Below are 14884 nucleotides of genomic sequence, written 5' to 3'. Positions count from 1 at the left end.
GTGGCAAGAATACACAGAACTGTACAAAAGATCTTCACGGCCAAGATAATCACGATGGTGTGATCACTCACCTAGAGCCAGACATCCTGGAATGTGAAGTCAAGTGGGCCTTAGAAAGCATCACTACGAACAAAGCTTATGGAGGTGATGGAATTCCAGTGGAGCTCTTTCAAATCCTGGAAGATGATGCTGTGAAAGTGCTGCACTCAATATGCCAGCAAATTTGGAAAACTCAGCAGTGGCCACAGGACTGGAAAAGGTCAGTTTTCATTCCAGTCCCAAAGAAAGGCAATGCCAAAGAATGCTCAAAGTACCACACAATTGCATTCATCTCACATGCTAGTAAGTAATGCTCAAAATTCTCCAAGCCAGGCTTCAGCAATATGTGAACCATGAACTTCCTGATGTTCAAGCTGGTTTTAGAAAAGGCAGGGGAACCAGAGATCAAGTTGCCAACATCCGCTGGATCATGGAAAAAGCAAGAGAGTTCCAGAAAAACATCTATTTCTGCTTTATTGACTATGCCAAAGCCTTTGACTGTGTGGATCACAAGAAACTGGAAAATTCTGAAAGAGATGGGAATACCAGACCACCTGACCTGCCTCTTGAGAAATCTGTATGCAGGCCAGGAAGCAACAGTTAGAACTGGACATGGAACAACAGACTGGTTCCAAATAGGAAAAGGAGTACGTCAAGCCTGTATATTGTCACCCTGCTTATTTAACTTATATGCAGAGTACATCATGAGAAACGCTGGACTGGAAGAAACACAAGCTGGAATCAAGATTGCCGGGAGAAATATCAATAACCTCAGATATGGAGATGACACCACCCTTATGGCAGAAAGTGAAGAGGAGCTAAAAAGCCTCTTGATGAAAGTGAAAGAGGAGAGTGAAAAAGTTGGCTTAAAGCTCAACATTCAGAAAACAAAGATCATGGCATCTGGTCCCATCACTTCATGGGAAATAGATGGGGAAACAGTGTTAGACTTTGTTTTGGGGGCTCCAAAATCACTGCAGATGGTGACTGCAGCCATGAAATTAAAAGACGCTTATTCCTTGGAAGAAAAGTTATGACCAACCTAGATAGTATATTCAAAAGCAGAGACATTACTTCGCCGACTAAGGTCCATCTAGTCAAGGCTCTGGTTTTTCTAGTAGTCATGTATGGATGTGAGAGTTGGACTGTGAAGAAGGCTGAGCGCTGAAGAATTGATGCTTTTGAACTGTGGTGTTGGAGAAGACTCTTAAGAGTCCCTTGGACTGCAAGGAGATCCAACCGGTCCATTCCGAAGGAGATCAGCCCTGGATGTTCTTTGGAAGGAATGATGCTAAAGCTGAAACTCCAGTACTTTGGCCACCTCATGCGAAGAGTTGATTCATTGGAAAAGACTCTGATGCTGGGAGGGATTGGGGGCAGGAGGAGAAGGGGACGACAGAGGATGAGATGGCTGGATGGCATCACTGACTCGATGGACATGAGTCTGGAGTGAACTCCGGGAGTTGGTGATGGACAGGGAGGCCTGGCGTGCTGCAATTCATGGGGTCGCAAACAGTCAGACACGACTGAGCGACTGAACTGAACTGACACCCTCTCTGGGCCATGGTCATGCCTTGAGTGGCAGCTCTGGCAGGGAGTCGCCCTGGTGAGGAAGCTGGAGACATCTCAGGGCCAGCAAGACTGTCCCCTGGGGCAGGGATGGTGTTCATTTCCTCTCTCTAAGATTTCCTTTTCCCCGAGGCAACATGGTAAAACAAACAAACAGATTCAGCTGTCTCCAAGGGGAGGCCACCAGGGCTGGAGGCGAGCCTCTGCTATGTGGTCACTTCACAGCCGAAGAAGCTGAGGTCACTGCGGGGACTGGATTCACCCAGAGGCACAGAGAATGGGGGTCACAAGGAAGCTTCTGGAAAAGGGTCACAGACTGGATGGGGGGAGGTGATGAGCAGACAGCACTTTGCCCCCTGACCCCCTGCACTGCAGACTGCCTGAGGACCTGGCTCAAGGGCTGGAGGGTGCCAGCAGAGTTAAGGCACTGTCAATCAAGTGCCACTGCCATCCACGAGGGTCCCTCAGGACACCTGTAAAGGCCTCGTTGCAGGGCGGTGGGGGAGTCTGTCCTGGTCATGGCACGAGGACAGAGGGCCATCAGCTCCTCCAAGGAGCCTCTGAAACACCCTCCACGGCAGCACTGCCAGCCGTACTCCATCATGTCCAACTCTGCGACCCCTTGGACTGTAGCCCACCAGGCTCCTCTGTCCATGGGATTCTCCAGGCAAGAATACTGGAGCAGGTTGCCATTCCCTCTCCAGGGAATCTTTCAAACCCAGGTCTCTGGCACTGCAGGCCAATTCTTTGACGCTGAGCCACTGGAAATGGTCCCCTAGAATTTCTGCAGTGACGGAGATGTTCTATTTCTACACTGTCTGATAACATGATCACTAGCCACATGTGGGCCCCCCAAGCTCCAGAAACGCTGCTTAGTGTAATGGAGTCACTGAAATAGTTTATCTGGTTATTCATAAACATTTATTTGGCTGTTCCGGGTCTTAGCTACAGCACAAGGGATCTGTGATCTTGGCTGCAGCGTGTGGGATCTTTAGTTCCCTGACCAGGGATTGAACCCGGGCCCCCTGCATTGGGAGCATAGTCCTATCCACTGGACCTCCAGGGAGGCACCAGGGAGGGAGACTTGTGACCATCCCAGGGATGGGACTTGAAGTGCGAGAGGTGACGAAATGAAGACAAAGGGTAAGGGGACGAGGGCTGAGGTTTCACAGGTTTGATCTCACTTAAGTCTCCTGCCTGCTTGGAAGGGCAGAGGCCTTGGGGCAGGTGGGGGACACTGAGGCCTAGATCGGCGGGGCTCCTGTGAGCACCTGAGTTACAAAGGCCAGCTGTCCCACTGCCCCCCGGGGCACTCACCATGGAATCTAAGGCAGACACGAGGCTGGTGATGATCTCGTCTTTGCGGGCGAAGGCGGAGGTCCAGCGGTCAGGCCCGCAGCCGTTGGCGGGGATGTCACAGCGCTTTCCCAGCAAGGCCATGGTTGCCTGGATGGATGGAGGGAGGCAGGCGGGGAGCAGGTGGAGGTGGGCGGGGCGGGGCACACATAGTGTCTGTCCCCCTGATAACCAGCTGAGCCCCCGAGACCACCTCCACCTCCCAGGTGGGACGAGTCAAGGACTGCTCTTCTCCTCCCCCAAGGGTCTTCCATGCATGAAGGACTCTGAGCTCTAACAGGCCTGGAGCCGCGGCAGCCTGCACGGTGCGCACAGGTGTGGGAGACAGGCGGCAGAGTAACCGAGGGCTTGTCTCCCCAAGTCTGCACCCCGGAGCCAAGCCCGGTGTCAGGAGTAGTCTGCCTGGCAGGCCCTAAATGCCAGCTCTCCCCCCACACACTGCTCTGGCGTGGCCCGCCCTTGCTCACACAGCCTCCATAGCTCCCTACTACCCACGCTAGCTCTCGACTCCTCAGCTCGGTATTCCAGGTTCCAGACTTGTCCCTTGCTTCAGCTCCGCCTTATACCCCCATGCTCCGAGTCCTCTAAATGTCACCATCCTCCAGACATATGCCCACCCTTTATGGGTCTTCAGCTGTCACTGGTTCTATTGTCCAAATGCCCTCCCTGGCCCCTTTGGCATCCATTGACTGCCTCCTTAGCTTTAAAAAAAAAATTTATTTTTTTTTTTAGTATTTGGTCACGCTGCATAGCATGGTGGTGGCGGGGGTGGGGGGGCCGGTCTTAGGTCTCTTACCAGGGATTGAATCCCTGCCCCCTGAATTGGAAAGTGGAGTTTTAACCACTGGACCATCAGGGAAATCCCTGCCCCCTTAGCTTTCAATTGTCACCTCTGCTGGGAAGGCTCCCTGGATTGCCCCCTCTCCTTCCCCTTCCTTCCCATGATGGGTCAGGCATCACTGGCCTCCCCTCTCTCCCTAAGCGACCCCATCACAGTTCCCAGGGGCAAGGCTGCTGCTGCCCCAAGGCTGTGGAGCTTCAGTCTACTTCCTGGCTGTCAGGACTGAGTCTCAGGGGTGCAGAGAGATACAGCAGGACAGAGGCCCCTTCATCCCAGACGAGGTTTCCCCAAGACAGGACTTTGCCCCTTGTCATGAGACTTCTGGAGGAAAGAGCTGGGGTGCCCTCAGATCAGGGCCCCGTATCGGGGCTGCACCTGGCGGGGACAGGCCTGCTGGTCCTAAATCACCCGGCCAGGCCAGGGCCCCACTAGATAACAAAGGTCAGCCTCCCTTGGCCCCTCCCCATCCCCCATCCACCCTGCCCCTCCCTTTCCTGATCGCAGGAATCGGGTCCGAGGATCCCTCCCCCAGAATGCCGCAGTGCCAGCATCTTCCTATGGGCCACCTGCCCCCTCGTCAGTCCAAGCAAAGGAGAGAGCAGAGAGCAGAGACAGGGACCCTCGATCCCCTGCCCAGGCTCAGGCCTTCTAGTGCTCTGTACAGAGGCCCCAGGTGGCCAGTTCCGGTGAGGGAGGAGGAAGCAGAGCTGCAAGAGTCAGAGGGAGTCTGTGAGCCCTGCCCTGTTGGCTTCCTGGCGGGGCGGGAGTCTGTGCACAAAACTGGGGCCGGGGGTTGGAGAGCCCCAACAGGTGACAGCTGGGCCTGCTGCCTTGGTGCTAAGTCCAGAGTGTCTTCTGCCACCAGAGCTGCCCATCCACCAGGCCATAAACTCTATGAGGGCAAGGACTGGTCAGCCAATTCCTGCTGCACCCCAAGGACCCAGCTCAGTGTGGTCCAAACCACGGAGTGTGGCCTTTTAGTGGGTCGTGAAATCGATGACACAGAACAGCAAATGTCAGAGCCTGTCACACGTGACATGGTGAGACGTGTCCAACTTCAACGATGGAAACATTCAAAGGAATCAGGGATGTGCTAGAGCTTTTCTCACGAAATTAAGACGCTTGCTCCTTGGAAGAAAAGCTATGACAAACCTAGACACCATATTAAAAAGCAGAGACATCGCTTTGCCGACAAAGGTCCATACAGTCAAAGCTATGGTTTTTCTAGTAGTCATGTATGGATGTGAGAGCTGGACCATAAAGAAGGCTGAGCGCTGAAGAATGGATGCTTTTGAATTGTGGTGTTGGAAAAGACTCTTGAGAGTCCCTTGGACTGCAAGGAGATCAAACCAGTCAATCCTAAAGGAAAGCAACCCTGAATATTTATTGGAAGGACTGATGCTGAAGCTGAAGCTCCAATACTTTGGTCACCTGATGTGAAGAGCCGACTCACTGGAAAAGATCCCGATGCTGGGAAAGACTGAAGGCAGGAAGAGAAAGAGGTGACAGAGGATGAGATGGTTGGATGTCATCAACTCAATGGACTTGAGTTTGAGAAAACTCTGGGAGAAAGTGAAGGACGGGGAAGCCTGGCATGCTGCAGTCCATGGGGGTCACAAAGAGTCGGACACAACTTAGTGACGGAACAACAAGAGTTTGGCTCCGGACACTATCCTGGCCCAAGCTGGCTACTTAGTTGTAGATGAATATTAATAACTGGCCAGGTCAGCACTTGCCCTAAGTGAGTATGGGTTCACGTCTAAATGTTTATGAAATGTATTTATTCTCCTAGGTTGTCTTACCTAAGGGGGAAAAAAATCCACAATTACAGTCAAATGTTTTAATATCCCATTATCAGTAACTTTGATAACAAGCAGACAGGAAAGCTATGGAACATTTGAAATACACTATCAACCATCTTTTTTTTTTTTTGGCCGCATGGCATGTAGGATCTTAGTTCCCCAAGCAGGGATTGCACTCACACCCCTTGCAGTAGACGTGAGGCATACTAACCACTGCACAAGTTCTTGCCTTATTTTTCAATAAAAGCTTGAAACTGGCAGCATTCAGGGATGCTGAGGGTTATGCCAGGCCCTGGATAGGACATGCTAATGGACCAAACAGCAGCCAGGGGCTTTCTGCAACACGAAGCCTAATGTGGGGGTATTGCGAGCTGAGAGGCTGGCCTGACTGGGGTGCACAGAGCCTTGCCCCCTCCCCTCAGCCACCCCCCTGCCCTCCCCAGTCCCTTCAGCCACATCCAGAAAGGCCTCAGGCTGCCAGCCTCCCAGCTGCTGGGGCGCAAATCAAATCAGGGCAAAGCAGGAGGCACCAGACAGTGCTCCAGGCCTGGCCTCCGGGTCGCCCCAGACGGCTGCCGGCTCCTTCCGGCAAAGGTCCTAATCCGTTTAGGAAGGAGCCAGGGACTCAGGGAAGGAGGAGGGGAGTGCGGAGGGGGCTGGGCTGTGGGTTGTCCCCTGATTCCCTGTCCATCATGCTCCCAGGACAGAGAAGATTCTCCTGAGCTCCTGAGAGAAGCAGGTTTCTGTGGCTTGAGCTGCTGCCGGTGGAAGAGGGGTCGCCCAGAGTGCTGGAACAGGCTGGGAGCTATGAGCCTGGAACCATGCATATGTGGTGAGACCTAGCCCTGGGGCTGCCAGAACCACACGGCGGGTGTGTGTGGGGGTCAACCATTGAAAGCCCCTATTTTCTCACATGCAAGGTGGAAAAAGTGAAAGTGAAGTCGCTCAGTAGTGTCCCACTCTTTGTGACCCCATGGATTGTAGCCTGCCAGGCTCTTCTGTCCATAGGATTCTCCAGGCAAGAATACTAGAGTGGGTTGACATTCCCTTCTCCAGGGGATCTTCCTGACCCAAGGATCGAACCCAGGTCTCCTGCATTGCAGGCGAGACTCTTTACCATCTGAGACACCAGGGAATCCCAATGTAAGGTATAAGGTGAGAAATGTGTCAGGTGGGGCTACTTCTAATCTGAAAATGAGGAAGAAGAAAACCACTCAATAAGATCAACAGACTGCACAGAACAGAGAGCATGGAGTATGCTAGCTGAGCAGGAGGCAAGTGACTCAGAAAGTACAGGAGACGGTCCCTGGGGGGAACGGATGAGAGGCCAACGTCTGAGCCACGACACAGGTCACATGCCAGCGAGGATGGGGACACGATGAGGCTGGAGCAACTAAGGGCTGCTCTATGTCACCCAGAGAGGCCATCAAAAGTGACATCCCCAGTGACTGGCTCCCAACCTGGGGCACAAGTAGCAAGGAAGCCCTGAATGACAAGGGACTTCCACTCACGCCCAGGTTCCTTGGGGGACAAGTAGCAAGGAAGCCCTGAATGACAAGGGACTTCCACTCACGCCCAGGTTCCTTGGGGGACAAGGTCTGCGGGGGCCGAGAGGCAGCAGTGGGGCTGTGATCATCCCACCACAAACATTTCTCCCAGGGTACCAGGGCCACACACCTGGCTTCCCCACCAGAGGCCCTCTCCCCGCCCCTGTCCCATTCATTCCCTGGCCGGGAGGCAAGTCCATGGAATTCTCCAGGCCAGAATACTGGAGTGGGTAGCCTTTCCCTTCTCCAGGGGATCTTCCCAACCAAGGGATCGAACCCAGGCCTCCCACACTGCAGGTGGATTCTTTACCAGCTAAGTCACCAGGGAAGCCCAAGAATACTGGGGTGGGTAGCCTATCCCTTCTCCAGCAGATCTTCCCAACCCAGGGATTGAACCCGGGTCTCCTGCATTGCAGGCGGATTCTTTACCAGCTGAACTATCAGGGAAGCCCATTCCCTTGTGGCTCAACTGATAAAGAGCTATAATTACAGAAAAGTCATTCAGTCGTGTCGGACTCTTTGCGACCCCATGGACAGTAGCCTACCAGGCTCCTTCATCCATGGTATTTTCCAGGCAAGAATACTGGAGTGGGTTGCCATTTCCTTCTCCAGGCAACTAGTAAAGAATCTGCCTGCAATGCAGGAGACTTAGGTTCGATCCCCTGAAGAAGGGATAGGCTACCCACTCCAGTATGCTGGCCCAGAGAATTCCATGGACTGTGTAGTCCATGGGGTCACAAAGAGTGGGCCATGTCTGAGCAACTTTCACTTTCTTTCAGCTTACACATCATCTATTCGCTGGTGCTTCTCCACCTCTCTCCCTCCTCTCCTGAGATGCTGTCTCCTCCACGTCAACTGTTCAGTGCCCAACAAGCAATCCAAACACAACACAGCCCACATTCCCCACTCAGATCCTCTCCTCTCCCACCATCAGCTCAGATGCAGCTGGACACCGAGGGACCTCATCCCCGAGTCCCACCTCTCTCACCCCTGAAACGATCCGGGGTGGGGGGCAAGGAGTCCTGCAAGCTCAGCTGTGGAACGCACCCAGGTCTGCCTGCTTCTCGCCGCCTCCCCGTCCAAGCCGCCCTCCTCGCTCACCCACTCCGTGACAATGGCCTCTCACGGGTCTCCCTGACCACCTCCTGCCTCCACAGGCCCCCTGCAAACAGCAGCCACATCATCTCACGTGGCTTTCCCGCTAAGAAGCTTCCAGGGGGTTCCCACCACTGGCAGAAGGTCACCTCCCCGAGCGGTAGGCCCATGGGCCCCAGGCCCGTCTGCCCCTTTCCGTTGCCCAGACACACCGTGTGCGCCCCTCGGGGGCCTTGGACTCGGCTCCTCCAGAAGAGAAGGTTCTGGCAGGTCCCTATGTTCTCCCGTTGCCCTCTTTGCTCCATCAGCTCCCTGACCCAGCAGCCACATGGCAGCCCACCCCCATCTCTTCATTCATTTCCTTCATAGTGTCTGAAGCGACCTGCTCACGTGCTTCCTGCCAGATTTCCCCAACTGGAACTCGGCTCTGGGAGACTGGAGGGTGTCTGCTTTACTGTATTTTCACTGCCTCAAACGCCTGGTTGAGTTTTCAAGGACACTCAACGAATATTAGGGGAGTTAGGGACTTCCCTAGCTCCAGGGTCCAGGGGTTAGGACTCTGAGCTCCCACTGTATGAGTTCGATCCCCGACTGGGGAACTAAGATCCAGCAAACTGCATGGGGTAATAACAAATGTGATGGTCAGCCACTTTGGCTGGGAGCCAGGATGTTCAAAAGCTATTGTCCGGCAACGACAGGCTTGCCTGGCTCCCAACAGGTAATCTGGCGGATTGCAACTTTGAATGTATTTGGATCACGGAGGAGGAAAGGTCCAGAAACTGAAAGTGAGGGACCCGACAGGCGTCCTGTATAGGTGCTCCTGCCAGTGTGGTCCCAGGACTGGCAGCATCAGCACCACCTCAACGCTTGTCAGAACGTCCAGGGTGGCTCACCCGCCCACGTGAGCATCCTTCCTTGCTACATCAGCCTTCCATCACAGAGACTCGCCTAAGGCCCCAGTCAGTGGGTAGTGAGGATGAGGCCTGTCCATCTGTCTCTCTGACCCCAAACCTGGTCCTTTCCCCTCGACGCGTGCCGTGAGGACTCTACTGCTCACACCTGCCACGATGCAGGAAGCAGGAAGATCAGCTGATGGAATCGACAGCTGATGCTCAGCCAGACTGACCAGCTCGTCCCGATTTGCCTGGGACTGTCCCGGTTTTAGCACAGAATCCCCTTAGTCCCAGGCAGAGTGCTCTCCCCAGGACACAGGCATCAGGAAGACCAGGAGCCCAGACACCACTCTTGGCCACTGAGAACAAGGACAGACACCAAATAAAGGAGACAAAGCCATGGACAATAGGTCCTGCCTTTGGGTCCAAAATACCCAATTTCATCTAGAGATGAGAGAGGGTCTGGGGAGCTCCTCAGGGGAGGGGACAAAAGGGGGGTCTTCCAGAGGAGTGGGGAGCGCTGCTTCATCCAGGAGATCACAGCAACGGGGAGGAAGCCACTCTCCCGATGCGCTTGAAGGCCACACGGGTAGCAGACAGGACAACCTTTGGGGCTTTTATGAAGCCCCATAAAGCAGATCGGGCTTCCCTGGTGGCTCAGAGGTAAAGAATCCACTTGCTAATGCAGGAGACTCGGGTTCAGTCCCTGGGTGGGGAAAGGAGGACATGGCAGCCCACTCCCGCATTCTTGCCTGGACAATGTCATGAACAGAGGAGCCTGGCGGGCTAAGGTAGAGTTGGGGGAGGTGGAGGGCAAACCCTGGGTCCCTGGTCTGCAGGGATACTGCTGTGTGACACTGTCCCCGTCACCCGGCTTCCCAGCCTTGCTCTGCCCACCTGTGAGTGAAGAGGGCAGGCAGCCCGGCTGCCACCCACACCTGCCAGTCCAGCTTCCTAGGCCCCACTCCCAGAAGCCCCGAGGTCTGCCTTAAACTCAGGACACTGTACGTTTCAGTGTCCCGGGGATTCTGACATGCAACCGGGTACTGGCCCTGGATAATCTCCGGGGAAGTTTCCAAGCATCTCGGCTTTTCCTGCCCGCTGCCCGCCTCCCACACTTGCCCAGGATTCCTGGCCCAGACAGTGGCAGCTTTGCTGGCCGCCGACAGCTGGAGGCCTGCCCAGTGTCGGAGCCAAAGCTTAGCTGAGTGCTGTGTCCACGGCTGAGTCACGGCTGCCCTGATTCAAGGCAGACTTGCCCCTGGGAGGGAGGCCCCCACGGGAGCCGGGCCCAGAAAGACCACTCTGTCCGGCCCTGGGGCGAGGGCGAGGGCAAGGAGACGGAACTTCGGCAGGGGTTTCCAGTCCTAAACGCCCCACACTGGGCGCTCGGGCCAGCTGGAAGGCTGGGGGTGGGGGGCTGCCCTTGACCTTGTCCTTACTGCTGTGCATCACCTGGGTGCTTGGGAAGACCTCAGTCTGGTGGGAACCAGACCTCCAGCAACGGGTGGCCCCTTCGTCCAGGGGTTCAACACCCCAATACTTTGGCCACCTGATGCGAAGAGCAGATTCATTTGAAAAGACCCCGATGCTGGGAAAGATTGAGGACAGGAGGAGAAGGGGACAACAGAGGATGAGACGGTTGGATGGCATCACTGACTCAATGCCCTTGAGTTTGGGTAAACTCCGGGGGTTGGTGATGGACAGGGAGCCCTGGCGTGCTGCAGCTCATGGGGTCACAAAGAGTCGGACACGACTGAACGACTGAACTGAACTGCGCCCTCCTTGCCCTGCTTCCCCCTCCAGCTCCCTCCTCCTCTCTTTGTCCACCTCCCCTGGGAGTGCCCATTTACCAGCAAGCTGACAGCTATGACCTCCATCCCTGGAGTGCAGCAGGGCCCATTCTTTCTTAAATTAGCCACTTTAAAACCATTTTATTTGTTTTGGGCTGTGCTGGGTCTTCATTGCTGTGCGAGCAGGGGTTACTGTCTGATTGTGGCGCCTGGGCTTTTTACTTCAGTGGCTTCTCTTATTGCAGAGCAGGGGCGCTAGGGTGCACGGGCTTCGGTATTTGTGGCATGTGGGCTCCTTAGTTGCGGTTCCCGGGGTTTAGAGTACAGGCTCACTAGCTGTGGCACGTTGGGCTCAGCTGCTCCGAGGCATGTGGGATCTTCCTGGACCAGGGATCGAACCTGTGTCTCCGGCACTGGCAGGCAGATTCTTTACCACTGAGCCACCAGTTCAGTTCAGTTCAGTTCAGTCGCTCAGTCGTGTCCAACTCTTTGCGACCCCATGAATCACAGCACGCCAGGCCTCCCTGTCCATCACCAACTCCCGGAGTTCACTCAAACTCACGTCCATCGAGTCAGTGATGCCATCCAGCCATCTCATCCTCTGTCGTCCCCTTCTCCTCCTGCCCCCAATCCCTCCCAGCATCAGAGTCTTTTCCAATGAGTCAACTCTTCGCATGAGGTGGCCAAAGTACTGGAGTTTCAGCTTTAGCATCATTCCTTCCAAAGAACACCCAGGGCTGATGTCCTTCAGAATGGACTGGTTGGATCTCCTTGTAGTCCAAGGGACTCTCAAGAGTCTTCTCCAACACCACCAAAAGCATCAATTCTTCGGCGCTCAGCTTTCTTCACAGTCCAACTCTCACATCCATACATGACTACTGGAAATACCAGAGCCTTGACTAGACGGACTTTTGTTGGCAAAGTAATGTCTCTGCTTTTGAATATGCCATCTAGGTTGATCATAACTTTTCTTCCAAGGAGTAAGTGTCTTTTAATTTCATGGCTGCAGTCACCATCTGCAGTGATTTGGAGCCCCCCAAAATAAAGTCTGACACTGTTTCCACTGTTTCCCCATCTATTTCCCATGAAGTGATGGGACCGGATGCCACGATCTTCGTTTTCTGAATGTTGACCTTTAAGCCAACTTTTCCACTCTCCTCTTCCACCTTCAAGAGGCTTTTTAGTTCCTCTTCACTTTCTATCATAAGGGTGGTGTCATCTGCATATCTGAGGTTATTGATATTTCTCCCGGCAATCTTGATTACAGCTTGTGCTTCTTCCAGCCCAGCGTTTCTCATGATGTACCCTGCATCTAAGTTAAATAAGCAGGGTGACAGTATACAGCCTTGACGTACTCCTTTTCCTATTTGGAACCAGTCTGTTGTTCCATGCCCAGTTCTAACTGTTGCTTCCTGACCTGCATATAGGTTTCTCAAGAGCTACCAGGGAAGCCCTTTAATATTTATTTATTTGGCTGTGCCAGGTCTTGGTTTTGGCATGGCGGGATCTTTAGTTGTGGTGTCTAATTCCCTGACCAGGGATTGAACCCGGGCCCCCTGTATTAGAAGCATGGAGTCTTAGCTACTGGATCACTAGGGAAGTCCCCTGGGCCCATCTTAAAGGTGGAAGAAAACCAAGCCCCAGAGGGATGACATTTTTGCTAAAAGCGAGTGGCAACGTCAGGACGAGATTCGGGACAGCTGACACTCAGTCTGTTCTCTTGCTGTGCCTCCCTGGGGCAGGACCCTAATTCAGAGGAACCTCAGGCACAGGGACAGCCCAGCTGGGTGGCTGGCCGATGAGACCGGTGGGCTGGCCCTGCTCACGGCTGGAGGCAGGCAGGCGAGAACCAGGTCAGGGCTTATGAACTTGACTGAAGGAGCCCAGGTGCCAGTCCTCCATGCCATGAGGGACCTGGGGCACCGGCAGGGGACACACAGAGGGGGCCAGAGTCAGGGCAGGGGGTGCCCGGCGGGGAGGGGGAGAGCCACAGGGCTGCTTCTCAGGTCCCAGGACTGGGTTAGTCCCCAAAGCACTTAATTCTGACAACCATCCTCATTTTTTCCCCCTTTTCTTTTTTTCCCAGTCCTTACACTATCTTCATCTTTTTTGGGAACTTTTTAGTTTGTATTGGGGTATATGCTACGTCGCTTCAGTCGTGTCTGACCCTGCGATGCTATGGACTGAAGCCCACCAGGCTCCTCTGTCCGTGGGGATTCTCCAGGCAAGAATACTGGAGTGAGTAGCCACTCCCCCCTCCAGAGGATCTTTCCGATCTGGGGATTGAATCCCTGTCTCTTACATCTCTTGCCTTGGCAGGCGGGATCTTTACCACTAGCGTCACCTGGGAAGCCCAAACAGCCGATTAATAACGTTGTGATAATTTCAGGTGAACAGCGAAGGGACTCAGCCATACATACACATGGATCCATTCTCCCCCAAAGGGCCTTCCCTGGTGACGCAGACGGTAAAGAATCCGCCTGCTATGCAGGAGACGTGTGTTCGATCCTTGGGTCAGGAAGATCCCCTGGAAAAGAGAATGGCTACCCACTCCAGTATTCTTGCCTGGAGAATTCCATGGACAGAAGAGCCTGGCAGGCGACAGTCCATGGGGTCGCAGAGTCAGACACGACTGAGCGACTAAGCGGGCACGCACTCATTCTCCCCCAAACCCACCTCCCATCCAGGCTGCCATATAACACCGAGCAGAGTTCCCTGTGCTCTACAGTAGGTCCTTGTTGGTGATCCACTTTAAATATAGCAGTATAACCGTCCTCATTCCACAGAGGAGGATTCCAAGGCTTGAGCGTCCCAAAGCCAGGATGCAGCAAAGCCAGGGCCTGAGTCCAGATCACGCCGGCTAAGCCCGGTTCCTTCCACCCCACGACTGAGCCTTCAACTCACTTCCCCCTGGAGCAGTGAAAGATCTGTGGGCTTGGCTGGCTGGCAGAGAGGGGGGCCCACCTGGCACCCTGCTTCCTTATCTGTGAGACCCCAGTGCAGGTGCAGGTGAGGAGACCCCTGGGCAGATGGTCTGTTTCTCCTTCCTGGGCTTGCAGGAAGTGAGCTTGTCCCCAGAACTCAGGGCCACTTTGGCGGAGGCCTTCCCTGGCCAGTGGCCCAACTGGGAATCCCCAGACCTTCAAAATCAACCCAGAGCTTGAAGAGTGTGTCCTTAAAGAGGTGGAGGTGAGTGAGCTTCTGCGTTCAAAAGGGGATGGGTTAAAAAAAGAGAGAGAGAGAGACAGTGTGTACATAACACACACAGAACAAGAGCAGCCCCCAGCCAGAGTGAGACAGAGAGGCTGGGCCCCACCAGGCTGGGGACGGTCACCTGTCCCTCTGGCTTAGGAGTGAACCAAGATACAAACGCCACCAGCCCTCCTGCAAACAGCCTGTCCAGGGCAGTGATGAGCGACAAGCCACCCGCGGGCTGGGTGTGAAGCAACCGAAGCCCTCCTCCCACGTGCCTACATGTCCGGGTTCCCCCGTATCAAGGGCACGTGTGGTGGGCACCCCTCCTTCCCTTCCATACACAGTTGTTGAACTCCGAGGTCTACACTGGGTGCTTGGCGGTCACGCAGCGACGCCACAGCGGGAGAGAACAGAGAGCATACCCACCCGGCCATCAGTTGGGACGCGGTCCCCAGGCAGTGCGCTCTTGGGGGATCGGGGGCAGCCTGCAGCAGCTTGACAGAAGCTGGAGGCCTGGCTACTACTGTGGGGAGGCCCCAGGGGAGATGCTTCCTGGCCCTCCCTTCACCCCCATTCATTTACTGCACAGCTCCTGGAAGTACTCCCTGCTGGCCCAGACAACTCTCTTTCATTTAAATAATTTGTTTGTTTAGCCTTAGGGGAGTCAGGGTTTCCAAACAAGGTTTTCCTGAGTTGATGACTGTTGAAAGGATTTTGAAGGGTGAGTAGGAGTTCTCTGAGAACAGTAGTGGAT

The 14884-nt window shown here is 54.4% G+C and overlaps 1 protein-coding gene across 1 annotated transcript in view; it reads right to left on the bottom strand.

Annotated features, from left to right (window-relative positions):
* GTF2IRD1 (GTF2I repeat domain containing 1) overlaps positions 1–14884 on the bottom strand; it is a 116357-nt gene that overhangs the window by 73439 nt on the left and 28034 nt on the right. The window contains exon 2 of the mRNA XM_068967282.1: positions 2926–3054. Coding sequence (XP_068823383.1) covers positions 2926–3048 — 123 coding nt within the window. The 5' untranslated portion in view covers positions 3049–3054. The remainder of the gene's footprint in view (positions 1–2925; positions 3055–14884) is intronic.

Source organism: Capricornis sumatraensis, chromosome 3 (assembly GCF_032405125.1).
Source record: "Capricornis sumatraensis isolate serow.1 chromosome 3, serow.2, whole genome shotgun sequence".
Lineage (NCBI taxonomy): Eukaryota > Metazoa > Chordata > Mammalia > Artiodactyla > Bovidae > Capricornis > Capricornis sumatraensis.
This window is presented reverse-complemented; position numbering and strand designations above follow the sequence as displayed.